Source organism: Lycium barbarum, chromosome 11 (assembly GCF_019175385.1).
Source record: "Lycium barbarum isolate Lr01 chromosome 11, ASM1917538v2, whole genome shotgun sequence".
NCBI classification, from domain to species: domain Eukaryota; kingdom Viridiplantae; phylum Streptophyta; class Magnoliopsida; order Solanales; family Solanaceae; genus Lycium; species Lycium barbarum.
Window position 1 is genome coordinate 61,029,031 of NC_083347.1, and position 19,528 is coordinate 61,048,558.

The 19,528-nt window shown below is 39.2% G+C and overlaps 1 protein-coding gene across 2 annotated transcripts; it reads right to left on the reverse strand.

Annotated features, from left to right (window-relative positions):
- Positions 1 to 3,213: 3,213 nt before the first annotated feature.
- LOC132616898 (uncharacterized) lies at positions 3,214 to 10,218 on the reverse strand. 2 transcript variants are annotated; one of them, XM_060331656.1, is made up of 11 exons: positions 9,946 to 10,218; positions 9,662 to 9,865; positions 8,526 to 8,621; positions 8,158 to 8,246; positions 7,923 to 8,051; positions 6,804 to 6,918; positions 6,342 to 6,426; positions 6,088 to 6,197; positions 5,540 to 5,691; positions 4,356 to 4,452; positions 3,214 to 3,678 (listed from the first exon to the last, which is right to left on the reverse strand). In XM_060331656.1, the coding sequence occupies exons 1-11, from the start codon at positions 10,024 to 10,026 to the stop codon at positions 3,367 to 3,369; spliced, it is 1,470 nt and encodes a 489-aa protein (XP_060187639.1). In that variant the 5' UTR covers positions 10,027 to 10,218; the 3' UTR covers positions 3,214 to 3,366. The 2 variants fall into 2 exon arrangements, with proteins under 2 accessions (XP_060187639.1, XP_060187640.1); XM_060331657.1 differs by lacking the exons at positions 9,662 to 9,865; positions 9,946 to 10,218 and adding an exon at positions 8,883 to 9,640.
- Between the last annotated feature and the right edge of the window lie 9,310 nt (positions 10,219 to 19,528).

Genomic DNA, 19,528 nt, shown 5'->3' on the forward strand with positions numbered 1-19,528 from the left:
GAACATGGTGGCACATTGTTGATCCCATCATTCTCTTCTTGCCCGTCACATTGCCCGTCATGCTCCAATTTACACCAGATCGCAAGCCATCCTAATCTACTACAAACTTGCTGGCCAAAAAAAGTAATGATAAAACATTCCTGGCAGCAGTTAGTCGAGTAGAATTCGACCTAACAAGGCTATATTTTCCTCCTCTATTCAGTGATTTTATGCAAAATTAAATTGCAGCAGTTTTTGATTTAAAAAACACCATTTGGTGCCCTTCCCACTCTTCAAAAACGCAGCAAATAGGCCTGGCCAGTAGCTCAAGGATTCGGCAAAAAAAAAAAAAAAAAATCATCCCCGTCTAACATTACACTTCACCATTTGGTGTTCTGTTAAACTCGCACCAGCAGGTGCTTTAATCAGCACCAACATCCCCTCGCGTCAAATTCACCAGCTGTTCCTCCAACTAAACAACTGCACTTTTTTTTTTTTTTTTTTTTTTTTTTTTTTTTTGAGATCCCAACCCTGTCATCCCAAGAAATTTGCTGTACCAAAACCTCTGCTGCATATTGTGATCTAGCAGCTGAAGCATCTCTCTGCAGCCTTTATGTTACTAAAACTGCATTATTTGGCCTACTACTAAGCCTCCTCCCTTGCAGATCCAATATATTCCTTAGTGTATATTGAGAACCTGTGCCATCTACAATCACAACCTTGTCCCTCTATTGACATATCCTCAGTAGTGTAGAATGTAAAGCAAGAAACCAGTAGTTTCTGAAGTAACCACTGACACTTTGCTATTTTGCTTGGACCAACCTCCTTGCCATCCAGTGTCACACCCTCAATGGGAAGAGCACGCACTGAGGGGTAATCACTAAATAGCTTGTAGCAGATCCAAGGAGTTCCTCTTTGCCACACCAGTAGATCATAATGAAAAACCAACTTTGAAGCAAGTTTCCACTGAACTCTCTTTTATTATTATGCACTGTAACCTTTAATCCCATCTCATATCCTGTGCATTTAGAATCAGTAGGATATTTGAAAACTTCCATTAGGGACACCAATGCGCAGATTCTCCCCACCCTTTTTTTTTTTTTTTTTTTTTTCACAGCAGGAGCAAAATTCTGCATTTATGCACCTTTGACAGCAACCAAACCAAGGCTGCAAAATGAACCAGCAACCTGTTTGGCACACAAGTAGTGAAAAAGCAATCTCTTTTTTTTTTTTTTTTTTTTTTTTTTTAACTGCAGCTGATTTTTTTTTTTTTTCTTCCATTTCATTTCCATTGCCAGAATCAGTGATACTTATGAAAATATCAAAATTTCTTCCACATCAAATTATGAGCATCCATCAGTATCTCCTCTAAGTCCTAATTCTCAAGTAGGGACATTGTAACTTGTCACTATTAAGAATCCTCCTACCCTTTGAATCAAGTTCTGTAAAAGAATGCACAACAACCTCTCCATGGTCAAGTGCAACATTAGCCAAGTGGTCAGCTAATTGGTTACCCTCTCTCATAATATGCAGAACCTGTACATTAGCATTGTCTATAATTTCTAGCAATTTTTCAACAACCAATGCTATATTCCAAGGAGGCTTCCACTGCCTATCCAATATGTTCTTCATTAAAAGAGAGTCAGTCTCCATAACGAATGAGTAAACATGCTGAGATAAACAGTATTTAGCAGCTTCAAGTAGTGCCATGGCTTCAGATTTAGTATTTGTTGCATCCTCCATTTCCTTAGCTCTAGCAAATACCAAATCACCAGTATGATTCCTCACACAAAATGCAAAAGAGCTCCTACCAGGATTGCCCCTCGTAACACCATTTGTATTACATTTCCACCACCCTTCAGGAGGCAAATACCACCAAACCTTTGTCACTTGTAATTTAGGGACAAATTGTTCCAGAATTTTCAGAATGTCAAGCCATCTATGAGGAATAATTCTGATACCTGGTTTCCTCAACCTTACCAATTGTTGAATGTTAGTTGAAGCCTGATATATGACTCTGCTAAAAGACACTTTATTCCTATGCTTATCCCCATTCCTCTTTTTCCACAATTCCCACACAATAATAGAAGGAATAGCATAGAATATAGGTTTCATTCTAGGTAACACATCAGCAGTCCACCATTTCATTATAACTTGATGCAGATGCATTCCTGAAATATTAATACCAGCAGCAGCACAAAAATATGACCACGTCTTCTGAGCAATTTCACATCTTAAGAATATGTGAGGAACAGTTTCTTCCTTAGGTGCCGCGCAACACGAACACATAGATGGCATGTGATATCCCCAGCTCCTGATCACATCATCCAATGGCACTTTGAAATGCCACACCCTCCACATTAGGAATGCTATTTTAAAGGCAATCCTTTCACCCATATCTTCTTGTAAACATCCCAATCGTCGTCGTATTAGTTTTATACATTATAGCTTATGATTATAATTTAGTTTATTATAAGATAACTTATGTATAAACATAATTTATCTAATCAATTTTGTTTTAAAAATAAAATGAGACATAATATTTCGTATCCGAAATAATATGGAATTTACAATCTTGTAAAAACAAAGTTTTTATTACTGTAAATAACTTTAAGGACATTAAAGTCATTTAACAGAAAAATATGCTTATCAACACTTTTTTGTCAAACACGTCAGTTTATTATCAGTTTCGGCACTTTTATCCAAACACATAAATGTTTATTTATTAAATCAGTTTCAGCACTTAAAAGTACTTTATCAGCACTTAATGTTTATCAGTTATTTAAAATCAGCTAAGCCAAACGGGCTCTTAGTAGCCGTTTGGCCATAAAAAATATTCACTTTTTTTCGGAAATTTTTTTCACTTTTTGTACATTTAGGCGTTTGGCCATAAATATTCGGAATACAACGGAATACCAAAAACAAGAAAAACTTGTTTTTCAATATTTTTTCACTTTTTTACACTACATTCACCAAAAACTACAATTTCAAGAACTATGGCCAAACACAACTCCAACTTCAAAAATTCCAAAAAAAAGTGAATTTATTTTTGGTATTTATGACCAAACAGCACCTTAATCTGATCGTCCAATATTTCCTTATCCATCCAACATGAAATTTCAACGAATGTTTGCTAGTCCATCAGACAACTTTCTCACTCCAGACCTCCCAAATATAGGAAACTACAAAACACTTTTTTACAACCGCTATTTACAGCTTTGGAATTCGGTGGAAGAAGACGATTAACTTCTGAATCAATGTAGAATTTAGCTTAAAAAAATATTCTGAATCAGTGGACTTGTAAATGATATCCTTAGTACATGATTCATGAGACAGTACCATGAGATTTGTTCTAGACATAATTTTTGCACGCACCATCCGTGTTCCCTAGGATGACCTGACAACAAATACCACAACCCCTACTACAATTGATACAGCAAGAACTAAAACAGGCATCATGAAATTAAAACCAGCTGATCCTATCGATATCTGGTCACTTCCCAAGCTTGTAGCACCTCTATTTTTCTTTGAGAGTGAGTCGTCCGACTTAGGTAGCAGAGAATATGGAGTTGACACCTCATGAAACGATTTTGTTGTGGTAGATACCAATGCAGGAGCTTCAGCTTCAGGCTCCAAGATTTTGGAAGAAATATTTGGAAACTCTATAGACATGAGCTCTGCAAAATGATCCTCAAGAACCTAACTCAAAGTATAGCACACCCGAGTTAAATTTATGTCATAATCTCAAAATAACCGACATGTTTAGTTGCATTAAGCAATATGGTAAACAATGTCTAACAAATACTGCTCAACCACTTATATACCAAACAGACAAAACTTAGTTGCCAAGGCAGATCCCATCTATAATACACAGCTGCATCCCGCATATACAATTATCACAGGGAGACGACAAAAATGTCCCAGTAAAGAACTCAGCAAGTGTGCTCATGGTTCAGTGAGATCAAGGAGCTTCAGTCCGACAACCATTATAGGGAGGTATTAGTTTTTCTTGACAATTTTTTATCATAAAAATGAACAACTTGTCATAAGAAACACATTCCTTAAGGTGAAATACCTACTGAAAAAAATGTACAAGAATCATATATTCTATTAACCACACTCGTAGTGTTTTAGAGATGCAAACACGCAAAGACAAAAGTGCCTGCAGCTTCAGTATAGCTACGGGACTTTGAAGTAGTGCCTATTCCAGCACCCTTTCAACATCAACGAAATAACTTCTTTTACTTTTAAGGCAAGAAAACAACATAATATAAGGAAAATGTCATTTATGTTTAATGGAAGACAAATAAAAGAAATATGGCTGAGTGTAGTATTATTTGCTTCACCAAAGGATATAAAGGGTGCAACTAACTCACCTCAACTGATTCAGATGCTTGTATATAGTCACAAAGGAATGTATCAGCCAGCCAGGGTAAAAATACTCTTCGAGGAAATGACAGACTGCAATCTTTTCTGTTTAAAAAGGCAAGTCAACCATTTCAGCATTGTTAGGCCAACTGCTACCGTCCAGTAAAAGATGAAGGTCAAAGTGTAATAACTACAAAGTTGTAAAGCAAAATGAAATTCTTTTAATCTCTAAATTCAGACGTCAATAACAATAATCACACAACTTATAACGACAACAACAGTAGAAAACAACAATAATTATTGGCATTGTCGTCACGCCACTATGGTATACAGATTACATGGAACAACAGACCAACTTACTGCACAACTACGTCTCAGTCTCAAACAAGTCTGTCTCGGCTATATGAATCCTTACTGACCATGATTCTCCATTTAAATTCTTTGAAATTCATCACAGTCAGACCAACTACTGCACACAATAATGTCAATGACGGGGGATCTCCTGCAGCCTGTTCAATTGTGGCCCAACTATAAATACGGGAAGATATATGGAAAACGCATGACACTTCCACATGCTCGAAAAAATAAGTTGATACCACCATCGGAAACAGAGGAACATTCGTCTAGAATGTGTTGTCACTATATGCCGTAAGTACCCCACACTCAACATGTAATAAATGAACTGTGGCCTTGTATACTGAATTAATGGATCCTCCCTTCTGTATAGTCCCGTATAAGAGTATTTTTAGGGAAAAAATAATGTTTCGATCTTAACTATCTAATGCCTCGTCGGGAGTACATTTTGATTAAAAATCTGGTGTAAGCAGAACATGATAGAATGCTGCTCAGATAAAAAAGACACAACCAATAAGTCAAAAAGAGGAAGCATCTTGTTCGGAGGGTCATAAAAATGACCAATGACAAAATTACTCTTGTAGTTCTCAATAAGAAAATGATAGAAGAAGTGTAAAATTTCATCAGAAAAATGGAGGAAGTACCAAGTCCTCAATTTTGAATTTAAAATTTATAAAGAGTCAATTAAATCTCATTAAAATACTAAAGTTCAGACCAGAAAAAAGATAAAGAACTAGAGAATTTTGCAAAAAGATGCAAATGCCATGGTGAAAAATAAGTGTGCAGGGTTAAATCTGGATATCTAGAGGAGAATAGATACCATTACATCGTGCTATACCTCTGTAACTGTAAATCAAGTTGCAGAACTGAACTCCCACTTAATATCTGGTTGCTGCTCTCTTCAGTTATGTCATCTTTAGAATCGGATTTTCTGTCTGCATCATCACACATGATATCTAACCTGCTTCTTAGACTCTTAATTATGTCTTCCTAAGCACCAAGAAGACAAGAAGTTAAATGCTGGAGAAAAAACCCAAAGACAACCAGGATCTACGTTTTAATATTAAGCAGAACAAATGTAAGATACAACCAAATTAACTCTAACCCAAATAGTAAAATATTCCCTTTGAGATAAAAAGCACTGTTAAATCCAGAACCAGGTGTAAATACTATTAACCTGTGATCTTACAGAGAAAATACTAATAATACTCTCTGCTTCCAGTAATCCATCTAATATGCTCTGATAATATGGCTTTTTCAACAAATGGATTCAAATCTATTGGAACATCCTAACATCCATGAATGCAACAGAGGAAGAGCAGATTTACTAAACTTTTTAGTCTATAATGTAAGGAACAAAAAACATCAAATGCAAAGTTAAAATACCTTTATGTCAGCCAAAGCTTGAGAAGCTGGTTCCTTCGAATTCGAGTAAGCATAGGAGCAGACAGAGCCGCTAAAGACTAGAAGACCTATAACCTCTTTCTGGCTACATACTTCACAAAAAAAAACCCAAAAAAAAAAAAAAAAAAAAGGAGATGAATGACAGAAAGAAAAAAATTACTTGTACCGCAACTAACTCATACTTCATCAACTTCAAAAGAAAGGCTAATTGTGTAAATTGGAGAATGTTTACAGACCTTCCAAATACTTATCTTCCGTGAAAGGTAGGAGGAATTCAACATCATGTACACCACCTAAATCAAATTGTTCATCCTCATTTGCCTAGAAATGAAAGAAAAAAGGTGAAAATTGCCCAGTATAGTAACCAAGGAAAGACACCGGGTTCATATTTTGATAGGGGACAAGTAAGCAAATCAAGTATAGAGTGGCAGCCTATATCATATTTTAAGGACCGTTAGCTATGTATATCATATTTTAAGGACCGTTAGCTATGTCATTACTCAAGAAGCAGCGCTGTTTAGAGTAAGTATTTTCTGTTAGCAATTAATTAAAATGAAAGAAAGAGAAAAAAACAAGTTGCAACACGAGGAGGTAGTAAAATCATGAGTGCCATGAGGATGCTTTAAGAGGAAAACTAGCATCCAAGTTTAAGGATAATGGTTGATCTAGACTCATACCACAAGTCTAGAGTTCCTTACCAATTTCCCATTAATCAATGCCTTGGCACCTTTAAGCTCTTTTCCATGAATTGAGATTCCATGATGAAGAATGTCATCCAATTTTTTGCTGCTTGAACCCCGGCATATGGGCAACCTGGAAACATGTATCTCAACCGTGAGACGATTTTCTGAATTTCTCTGAGATATCTAAGAAATTCAGTAAAAAGAATTAACAAATATAATTGATTTGTGTACTTAAAAAACAAAAGGGAACAGGAACTTTATTTACAAACACGAACTAGGGATGGTAACACAGAGTCTTGGGTGCACAATAATGATTCCAATGTATCCATCATTAAGAGCCATGATTCTTGCAGAAAATATCAAATTTGACATATCTAATATTATAAAAGTCACAAAACTGAATATTTTTTCCACTGGTGCTGAGAGTTACTAAGCTTGTCTGGGGAGATATATCATATAGGGATCACTAGAAAAGGAAGTGCAAGGCTACAAAAACAAAGAAGAGAAAGTGCTTTTGATCTAATCTAGATGCAACCTCCAGTTCATCATCACACGGAGGAATAATATTTTTCTACTCACACCTCTTTATTACAATAAAATGACCCTAACAGACTATGAGCTATGATATAAAATGGCTGCAACCAACCAAAGGAAACATTGAACAGCTTTATTGCACACCACTTGATCTAAAATGCCTACTCACCAACCCCCTCCCCCACAAAAAAAAAAAAAAAACATCTTTCTTCCTTCTATCATACTAGTGCAGAAAAAATAAACCAAAAGTCGTAGTGTGACACAAGCCAATAGCTCAACCAAAGTTCCCCAATATTTGAGACAAGCCATTTTTCTTTCACGATTTTGGCTAACGTTCTTCAACGACATTAATATGGCACTTCTCCAACCTCTCTCCAGTGCCAGGGCAAAAGGGGAGGGAGTTTTCGCCTCCTTGTCATGCCAAAACAGAAATACCCAAATCAACAATCATGCAATTAAAATAACGAACAAATGAGTTGCTTGAGATAGTTGGAATTTCTTTTTTAGTTTGACATGTGGCACTAAGAAACCATAGCTAGTGTTCGGTCCATACATCAAAGAATGATTTTAAAAATGAGAAATTCTAGCAAAAAAGTTCACCTCAAATCAAAGTCATATGTGCATCTGAATGCCTGACGGGTACCCAGAATTTTTCCCATTTTTAAATCACAAAGTCGTAGACTGCCTGATGTAATATTTGAAGCCAGCGAGCAATTTCGACACGTCCACCTGGAATACATTTTATCTCTTAAATCAATTATAAGGGCTGTTTCGAATATTTTGTGAAAAGGAAGGGCCGAGTTGAATATAACAACACATAGTTAGATAAGATTACCTCAAGGGACTGTAACCAATGTGTACAAGCAATCTTTCATCCCAATCCACTTCCAACAAAGGGGCCGCTTCAGCAACTGCTTTTGCAGCCTGTACAGTTATTTCATCAGCAAACGAGAAGGAGAGCAAGAATACAAATAATGACCGAATTTTACATCGAAAATTAATTATGAGTGATGGAAATTATAAGTTTCATGTTTCACTAAACTTTTTTCTGGAAGGTAAGGGAACTTCACCGTAAAAGGAATAACAACGGAGACAGACTACACGAGAGCCTCCTATTCCAGAAAATAACACAATACTGCAGTTGTGGTAGACCCTCAGTGCAGCGGAAAATATGACGTTAACTTCAAGTTATGATAGTAAAACCTGACAAAGCGTGATGGTTGAATTTTTGAATGAGCTCTCATTGGTCCACACGTAGATGCCAACCACCTTCATGCCACCCAATAGCATTCTCCCAACCTGAAATATGCATATATTAAAGCATAAGCTACACAGAGAATTTACATGATTCATGATATGTTGAAGATTCGCTATGATGGCCTTTTCCATGAAATCTGAAGTTGGTGTCAATTGACAAGTCGCCAGCACAACACCCAAATAGGTAGGACTAGAGACATTTCTTAAATCTGCTATACCCATTTGAATATTCTTTCACAGAATTCATATACAAGACTACAGAGTTAAGAAAACAGATGGTAGGTTGTCCAGTATAGAAGGTACCTGCATTATACAGAGTAGCAGCAGTAGAAGCATTCCTGTTGCATAATTTGGGGAAATCACAGAAAATAAGAGGGGCTTTAGTGCAGGCATCAAGGTGCTACTACGTGCGCCTCAACACCCACAACGCAAAGGGCATCATAAACAATAAATACAGCCAGTAAAGCGACAGTTGACTGTTAGAAGATATCACAGATGAAAGCAAGGATCCATATAGCCGACCCAACTTGTTTGGGTCTGAGGCATAGTTGTTGTATCACATTTTTTTTCTCTTCATATGCACCTTTTTTAAACTAATCCCACGCCTTAATTGCACTTTGCAGCAAAGGCCTCCCTGGCGAACGCTAGGCACTTTTCTATAGTTTTTACCTTAGACAATACACGGTAATAAGCAAATAAACAGGCCACTAGTATGGGCTTTCACATAGATTCATCTGAGGGAAATACATGGATCTCCAGAGTAGTTCATCCGCCAAGGAAGACAAATTCTTCGAGACATTTTCGCAGCAATTATTGGGTGAAACGTTACTTCTTTTTTCTTTTTTTCAGATAACTAGTATTTGCCGAAATTGGAGAGAGATGGACGTATGAACAAAATAATTCATATGGGCAAACACAAGTAATTCCTACTGACACATGGTTGATTCACCGTAACATTACAGAATATCAATCAGTTTCCCGCTACACAGCAGAAGTAGTAACCTAGATAAGCCTAATATTTTTCTACGAGTGCCAAGTTCCAATTAAGTCATAAAGCACACATATGAGAAAGTAGAAGGAACCTGACGAGCGTGTTCAGCAAGCCAATCTTTGTCAATGAACAATGCCGAAGAATCCTTTCCTTTCGATGCCTTTTTCCGATCATCTTTTACCCCGCCAACTATGGAACACGCCGCCTCACCCTCGTCGTTCGCCGGTGTTGGGATTAAATCGAATATGAATCCTCGATCTAATTTCCAACCTATATTCCCAATTACAAGCCCTATCTGTCAAAACAATATAACCATTACACTGGTTATATGTACATTTCGTTATGCATACATGAATTTATATTATACTTATATACCTGAGAAGGGAGTCCAGATTTGCTAAGCCGATTTTCAGCTAATTTGAGCTGACTTTCTTCTCCCACTACTGCTTTCACCATCTCTTCTTTTGTTTGCACTCTTTCATGAAGTAATGGAACTAGTATTTATTTGGATTCTCTAAATTCAAGACCAAAATTGTCAAACCTGGGACGCGTTATTTACCCAAGGTAGCCACTTTTGTCGCCTTCCATTTAAATGGAGCCATACGTAAAAGAATACTGCATATTCAGCCACACAAAACCAGTTTAACCGATAAACCCACACGATAAAAATGCTATTGGCTTTTCGGCATGAGATTATTGGATTAATGGTTTGTAAATGGTTTTATAACTTTTTTATTGGGATATCGGTTAGGTTTTCAGTTTTTAAAGATTTAGTTAATGGTTAAACCGATAACCCAATAAGATTATATCAACATTATCGTTTTATTTCTAATTATATAATAGTGTCTTTAATTTTTAAATACAAAACACTATTTCCTAAATTCTTACCGCAAGTGACACTTATTCTCTCAAACTAAACTAGGGCTTGCGAGTCTCGCCTCTCTGCCTCTCCTCCAGCACTTGGTTAACAAAATTGTACAAGATTTAGCGATCAACATTTTAAAAAAAAAAATCTACACCATTCACATGGTTTATCTTTTTATACTTGATCACTAAAACCTAAGAGTAGATTACTACAAATAAAAAGAAAATACTCATTAATGTTTCAGAAACTAGTTGAAATTGATCAGCGTCTAGACGTACATGTTTTTAGACATTTTACGCCTCGCATTTGTCTCTTTTCTTGTGCCTTAAGTACATTTCGACAGCTCTACACTTGATATGTGTCTTTATTGTGTTTAGGTGATGATTCGATGGGAAGCTCATGTTTTAATGCAAAAAGAGATGAAACACGACTTTGAAGTCTGAGTAGAAGTCATTTTGAATATTCAGAATGGGCTAAGCACCCGAGGGCCAAGTACACATGAAAAGGAGCTGAAAAAGTGAAGTATCGCAAAGAATACAAAGGCACCCCACGTCCCCTAGGTGGGTCATGCACCGTGCCCTTGCAAATTGGCAACAAAAATGCAAGTCACCAAAATACAAGGGCACATCGTGCCCACTGGGTAGGTGGTGCGACGTGTCCTTACAAAATTAGCCCAGTCCAAGTCGGTTTTGGACTTTATTTGGAGATCCGACCATGGTCAAATCTGTCACGACCTGACTAGGGGGCTATGACGGGTACCCGGAGCTGACTACCGAGAACCACTCATTAGGCTAATCCTCATACTCAACCTGAACATATATGATCTCCAAAGCAACACATGTCTATATACACAAGCCCTCACGGCTACAAACTGATATACAAAAGTATAACATAGTCATCATGGCACATCTACTACCCACACGTACGTATCTACGAGCCTATACTAGAGTACTAAACATAAAGACGGGACAGGACCCGGTCGTGCCCAAATATATGCACAAAATAATAAATCAACATGGCACCTCCGAAGTAATGGAGTGCTTCTGTAAGCCTGCTGAGTAGCTCCTAGGAATCTGGGCCCCCTCCCTGTCTACCTGTGGGCATGAACACAGCGTCCAAAAGAAAAAGGACGTCAGTACGAAATATGTACTGAGTATGCAAGGCATGAGTAGTAACATAAGTAAAACGTGAAGGACAGCATAAAATAAAAGACCAAATACCTTTTGAGATGTTCATCATGCTTACTTTACCTTTTCTCAAGAATCGTGGAATGCACATACATATACATATCATAGAATCGTATCTACTCATACACATTAAATATTATCCGTATTCGGCCACATAGTGGCTCGACAAATTCACATACATGTCATCCGTACTCGGCCATAAAAAGGCTCGGTATATCTCATTACCATCATTGCCATCACTACAGAAATCTCTTATCAATATCATCTTAAGAGTCTTAGAAATCGCAAATTCTAGCTTTTCTTAGGAGTAGGACATTTCAGACATTTTAACTGAATTTGTAATAAGGGAATTATGCTTCTATATTCCCTGGAAAGCACAATCATCTTCGCTATCATGGTCATCATTACTGCCATGTCTCACTTTTGAAGGGAACGATAACATAAGACAAGGCCAACTATCATGAATGTGATGGAGACTCACACGGTAAGCTCAATTATCCCATGAGGACATGTGGAACTTTAGTCCTTGGGTATCACTAGGAGGGGAATTACCATCCTAATCGTTGTCATGAAGAACATTCCTCAACATTGTCATGGTGGCCTTAAGAATCATGGAAGCCTAACATTTTAGGAGTAAGGACAATATGGAAAACAAGCGTGGGGTCACAGCATAGGAATTACCATTATACAGAGCACTATTATTTATATCGCAAGATTCATGGAAGTTGTGGGGCCCTAGTGTTGCTGGGTTTGGGAGCGTTGGGAGTGTCGTATGTAGTTTGACCACTATGTAATCATCATCATTATCATTGAGCATATCTCATCTCTGGCTCATAGGAAAACTCTTAATAATCATGGAATACATACGAGATACAATACGGGGGTCATGCCTTAGGAAGAAAAGGCACTAGCATCATCAGGTGGGTCTAGCAGCAATGAATAACGTCAAAGAATCATATAAGGATCATTAGTTTCTTAACAATATCATATCATGAGCCTTAGGATCTCTAGACTCGAACTCATCATCATCCTTATCATATTCATCACATGTCTTTTAACTTTATCTCAAGAGAAACTCTTTATAACATAGGTGCATAGTTTCCGGAATATAGGAAAATCATGGAAGGTAAAGAAAATCACGTCATAGGATTCATGCCTTAGAAAAGAAGGGACTAGCCTTACATACCTTTTCGTTTACCTACTCTATTGTTATATCCCGCATTTTGTACATTCGGATAATGCAAGACAATTGCAAGAAGTTAAGGACAAGGCTATATTTTGATCTTGTTTAATACACAAGTTGTTTATGAAAATTTGTGACGTGGAAACATTAAGGAAGGCTAGGGGTAAAAAGGGAAATTCGCAAGGTGGTCTATGGTAATATTGAGGAATGCTAAGGGCAAATTTGGAATTTGGAGAATAATTTTTCACGAATTACAAAAACAAAAAAAATATAGTGGTCTTGAAACAAAGGGCCAAGTGGGCCGTTTATAAGGTGTGGGCCTTGGCCCACATGGGTGCATAACATATATGGATAAAAGATGACAAAATTTATCATTTTCATCTTTCACTCTAGAAAGTTGAAGAAACTTAGAGAAGGTTAAAACAAAAGAGGCCATTCGGCCAAAGAGAAGAAAAAGTGAAGCCCTCAAATCTTAATCAAAAAAATATTTTCTTCCAGCATTTCTACCAATTGAAGGGTCCTTATTAACGTGGGATAGTTGTTGGAGCAAGTAGACCACTCTTTGTTGCAAGTTCATAACCCTAGCCAAGTGAGAAGTTAAGGGAAAAAGGTAAGATTTAATCTTCTTTTTATATGTTATGGATGATTGTGTATGTTGTAGTATGTAGAAATGAATGAAATTTGTGATATTTTGTATGTTGGGGGTTGAGCCGTGTAGTGTGAAGCTTGGCCGTGCATATGTGTATTATGTAGGAATGATGAACCAATTATTTTATCTAGTGTTTTGGTTGTTGTTGTTATGGATTCTATGTTGATAATGAAAGTTTGATGATTCTAGTTGAAGTTGTAAGTGTTGGAGAGTTGTGTTAGAAGCCAATGTTATTTTAATGTAGTTTCTTGTATTTATGAAAAATAATGTTGTTAGTGTGTGAATTGTTGGTGAGGTTCATGAATTTGAAGGAAGGAAATGTGTTGTTATTGTTCTTGTTACATTTGGAAGGTTTCGGGTGGAGTGGCATATTGGTTAGATTATTTTGAATATTGTGCGGATTGTTTGAAGTGTTCTTGAATATTGTTTGAATGGTTTCGGATTGGTACTTGAATATGTAAGCAATTATGAATTGAACATAAATGAAACGCCGTCGAAGTTTGTAGAAAGAAGTTGTTAACGTTGGAATGCGTTTTGAATTGATTGTTGATATTGTTAGAATGACGGTTGGTATTGTTGTTGATAATTTGGCCGAGTTGAATTCTCGGATTTGTTGTTGATGATTTGGCCGAGTTGGATTCTCGGGGTTAGTTGTATTTACAGGGGAAATGCTACCGAAATTTCTGCAAGTAAAGTGTTGGTTGAAGAGTGAACTTCTAAGTATCTATAGCTAATGTTTGGTATATACTAATATTGTTGTAGATCTTGCGAAGTCAACGACTTAAGTTCGGATTAGCTTAGGAAGCGGGCAAGGTATGTAAGGCTTACCCTTTCTTTCTTTTGGCATGATCCTTATGAAACAAGCAGATGACGTATATGTATGATTTCAAAGAAATTCCTATTCTTAGAGCCACTAGGATGGCTAATATTCTTGATGTCCATAAGCTACTTCATATGGTTTTGATACGTATCTATGATTTCCGAAGCTCTATTTGATATGTTTCCGAGTCTATCTATGATTCTCATTCACTTCTTGATATGAGTATTCTCAATATGATCGAGTTTATTATATGATTGGACAACGAGATGAGCATAAAAAGTTTTGTTTCTAAAAGAGTTCTGTAAGTTTCAATGTCTCTAACTTTTGTAAACGATCTCGGATTGCTTTGAAACGTTCGTAATGGTTTCTGTACTAAAATGTCCATAACTTTCTCATATTAAACCGGATTGACTTGAAACATGTTTATGATCCTTCAAATGTCGGTAAGTGTACGTATCTATCGAGTCTTGATTTATGTGCATATGGTTTCGCACTACTCTGCTCGTGCAAGCCTCAGTATGTCCTTCACTGCGCCCCGGGCCAGGTTCTATTATCGTGCGCCTCCTCTGCATTGTTCACTGCGTCCCTCATTGGGGAGCCGGGATCTGTTATATATATATCTGTATATGATGATATGATGATGTGGGGATGGCGGCCAGGATGGCATGTGATGATCTTATTCACCGCGTCTCTCCCTAGAGGGCCGGGATCTGTTATATGCATATATGATATATGATGTCGGCATATATGATGACCCCATTCACCGCGTCCCTCACTAGAGGGCCGGGATCTGTTATATGTATATGATGACATATGATGTCGGCACGCATGGTGTGTGTTTGGAAAGTAAGCATTTTGGCACTCTGGATGATTTACTTATTTTCTGTACTTCTTCTGACATATGACATCGGTATGCATGATTTGCGTTCGGAAGATAAGCACCTTGGTATTCTGGCTAATGTACATACTTTTGTACCGTCATTCCGATTATGGTTCTGTTTTCTGTATTTCATGCCTTACATACTCAGTACATATTCCGTGCTGAACCCCTTTCTTCGGGGGCTGCGTTTCATGCCCGCAGGTACAGACGTTCACGTGAGTGACCCGACAGCTTAGGCCATCCATTCTGCTGCTTTGGAGTGCTCCCTTGTTCTGGAGCCTACATTTTGGTACAGACTCTTCCGTTGTATATGTGTATGTATATATTCAGGGGTACGGCGGGGCCCTGTCCCGTCATATGATTCTGTTGTCTTTGTTAGAGGCCTGTAGACATGTATGTGGGTCAGAGGTCGTTATGGTTCAGTTATGCCTGTGTGGTTTGCGTCTAAGCGGTTCCATTTGCTGTGACAGCCTTAACGGCTTGTGCGTATGTATATGTATGTATATGTTTTTGGGCGATATGTTTTACGACAGCCTTGCTGGCTTCTGTGTAATATATTTGTTATATGTGACCGCTTAAGACGATATCTGATCTTTGTAGCTGTATAAGTCAGGGTACGCCGAATCTGGATTTGCCATTTGTATGCCGGTTCTGGTAAGTGGGTGTGTATGGGTGTCCAGCTCGGGCATTAGTCACGACCCACGAGGTTAGGTCGTGACAAAAGTTGTATCAGAGCGGTTCGTCCTCGGAATGTCTACAGGCCGTGTCTAGTAGAGTCTTGTTTATCGGTGTGTTGTGCACCATATCTATAAACAGGAAGCTACAGGACATTTAGGGTGTTTCCTTTTCTTTCGATCTTAGATCGTGCGATAGAGCTGTATTATTAGGATGGTTCCTTTCTGACGAAATGTTATGTTTTCAGCGATGCCTCCAAGAAAAGTGACAGCTGCCCAGAAGGGCAAATCAGCAGCAGTTGGAGAGACTAGCCAGGCCCAGAGAGTTACCAGGGCCCGTGCCCAGACTATACCCGAGATTATGCCCCAGTCAGCGGGCTCTGCTATGCCACCATTATCAGAGGAGCCTAGAGCAGCAGCCGCTGCCGCTATGGATCAGGGGGCGGCTCCACCTCTAGCTCCAGAGGCTCCAGCGCCCGAGCCTCCAGCTCCTCAGCCAGGGGCGGAGGATAGGGCGATGAGAGATGTCGTACAGTTGCTGGCTAGATTAGTAGCAGGGCAGGCTCGCAAACGCGGGCTAGGGGGTGATGATGTGGATAGACATGACAGCTTGAGGGTTCGTGACTTCTTGACGTGTAATCCTTCAGAGTTCTACGGGTCAAAGCCCGAGGAGGATCCCCGGGACTTTATTCGACAGATGCAGCGTACGCTGAGGTTAGTTAGAGCTTCTGAGACGGAGTCTGTCAAGCTGGCTTCATACCGGTTGCGTGATGTAGCTGTTAATTGGTATGAGTCCTGGGAGCTGTCTAGGGGTGTGGATGCTCCCCAGCGGTGTGGGCCGAGTTTACAGAGGCCTTTCTTGGCCACTTTCTGCCTCCCGAGGCGCGGCGAGCTAGGGTTGACAGATTTCTACAGTTGAGATAGAGGGGCAGAAGCGTTCGGGAGTACAATTTAGAGTTCGACTCGTTGGCTAGATACGCACCCACTATTGTAGCCGATATGACTGACATGATTCACCGATATGTGATGGGGTTGGATGATTACCTGATTGATAGTTGTATGGCGGTGGCATCCCAGCCTGGGATGGATATTGCTCGGGTGCAGGCATATGCTCAGGGGATGGAGGATAGACGTAGAGGACGTCAGCCCGACAGAGATTATGACCGGGGCCAGCCCAAGAGGGCTAGATCAGCTGGTTATTCTGGGGAGTTCCGACGCGGGCAGCCTCGACAGCACACTAGACAGTCTTCTTAGCCAGCGCGAAGTGCACCCCCACAGTCTACTGGTGAGAGATTTGATAGCACCGGATACTCAGGAGCTGGACAGAGGTCCAAGGCTTCGGGTTCGCAGGTGAGCAGAGGTTTCAGTCAGTCAAAGCCACCCATGCCTCGGTGTTCTTACTGTTGGAAGCCTCACCCAGGGGAGTGTTATCGTGCTACGGGTGCCTGTTTCTATTGTGGCCGTCAGGACCATGTTTTGAGGGAGTGCCTGTTTAAGAGTGGTCCCGGTGGTTCAGCCCAGCCCACTGGGTCGGTTGCTGGTTCATCTTCCCCTTCTGTAGCTATGCGCCCTACAGAGCAGGGTATGCCAACACCGGCAGGCCGCGGTAGAGGTCGAGGCGGAGCTCCCGGTTCTAGCGGTCCTTTGAACCGCTTATATGCCTTAGCCAGCCGACAGGACCAGGAGGCGTCACCAGACGTGGTTACAAGTATACTATCGATCTTCTTCCGAAATGTATATGCATTGATAGATCCAGACTCTATTTTACCATATATTTTCCCCCCGGTTGTTAGTAGAACTGGGATAAAACCCGAATTGATAGGATCGTTTGAGGTAGTCATACGTACAGATGAAAAGTTAATATTGAGGATTTAACAGGTTAACACGGTAATTATATAGTTAGAAAAGTAAAAAGGACCCTCTTTAGATTGGAGTGAGACACGTTACGAGAACCTTCTGGAAGTTATTAAGACCCCGACTTGCCCTAGATTACGTGATAAAGGTCGTGCGGGGAAGTGAGTGCAATTATACCAGCATTGACGCACTGAAATGCATTAAAGTTTCGAGGCTAAGCGTGCTAGGGCGAGAGAAATTTTAGGATGGGTGACCCCCTGGGAAGTGTACTAAAAGTTCCATAAATGTAGATATAAGAGACAAATGTGAAATTAGGGTAACCTAAAGGAAATTAGAGTATATGGAGGGGTTAGGAACCTTAAAGAGGTCGCGTAGGATAAGGCGGATTAGACCGGTATAGAGGGAGAAAGCGCAACGCAGCTCTGGAATCAGAGTAAGTTTGAATAGCGTTTGGAAATGTTTTGTAAGAAAAACGGTAGTAAATATATATGAATACATATGACATCCCATTTATGATTGTATCAATCGATAGGTGAATCCCAGTGTTGCGATGTAGGGAAGACATTAACTGAACGGAATTCAAGAGACAAAGCGAAAGGTATGGTACAGATGTTATAAAGTAAACTGGTACAGGTCCCACCACTAGTTAAGGCTGGAAAGTCCTAATACAACGATATTCGGGAACAGAAAGAAGGTGAGTACGTGAAGGGTAAGGAGATCTGAAGTGTTGGTAATGTCAAAGAAAAAGGAATATGGGTGAGTAAAGCCTCAAGAGAGCCGATGGGCAAAGCATGAAACTATTTGAGTGGAAATTCGAAGGACAGGTCCGTAAAAGAATTAGAGTGTGATAGTATGGGACAAAAAAAAAGAGGGAAAGCTCAGTCCAAGGTATATTGGATCTTACCAGATCGTCTGTAAAATAGGCAAGGTCGCATACGAGTTAGATTTACCATCCGATTTGGAAGCGGTGCACCCGGTATTCCACGTGTCAATGCTCCGCAAATGTATTGGTGGCCCTTCCAGAGTATTTTTATAGATGATACCCAGGTGACGGAGGAGTTATCCTACGAAGAGCAGCCAATGGTCATACTGGATCGTCAGAAGAAAAGACTGCGTACCAAAGATGTGGTTCCGGTTAGGGTATTGTGGCGAAACAATAATAGAAGAGAGACAACCCGAGAAGCCGAAAGAAGAGATGAAGGGGAAGTATCCTTAATTATTTCCTACGCCTACAGGCAACCTAAGCTTAAAAAACGGATATGTTAATGTTAAATGATCGCATGTGACAACTATAAAGGAGATCTCCCCGAAGTATTATAATACACCATGAGGCCAATTAAACATTCGAGGATGAATGTTCTAAAGGGGGGAAGGATGTTATATCTCGCATTTTGTACATTCGGATAATTCAAGACAATAGCAAGAAGTTAAGGACAAGGCTATATTTTGATCTTGTTTAATACACAAGTTGTTTATTAAAATTTGTGACGTGGAAACATTAAGGAAGGATAGGGGTAAAAAGGGAAATTCGCAAGGTGGTCTATGGTAATATTGAGGAAGGATAAGGGCAAATTTGGAATTTGGAGAATAATTTTTCACGAATTACATAAACAAAAAAAATATAGTGGTCTTGAAACAAAGGGCCAAGTGGGCCGTTTATAAAGTGTGGGCCTTGGCCCACATGGGTGCATAACATATATGGATAAAAGATGACAAAATTTATCATTTTCATCTTTCACTCTAGAAAGTTGAAGAAACTTGGAGAAGGAGAAAACAAAAGAGGCCATTCGGCCAAGGAGAAGAAAAAGTGAAGCCCTCAAATCTTGATCAAAAAAATATTTTCTTC

Excerpts from the sequence above, each read along its gene's own strand:
- LOC132616898 (XM_060331656.1), bottom strand. The coding sequence starts at position 10,026 with ATGGTGAAAGCAGTAGTGGGAGAAGAAAGTCAGCTCAAATTAGCTGAA. Across the intron at positions 9,866-9,945 it reads AATCTGGACTCCCTTCTCAG|ATAGGGCTTGTAATTGGGAA; the intron begins GTATATAAGTAT and ends TTGTTTTGACAG. Across the intron at positions 6,427-6,803 it reads CATTGATTAATGGGAAATTG|GCAAATGAGGATGAACAATT; the intron begins GTAAGGAACTCT and ends TTTCATTTCTAG.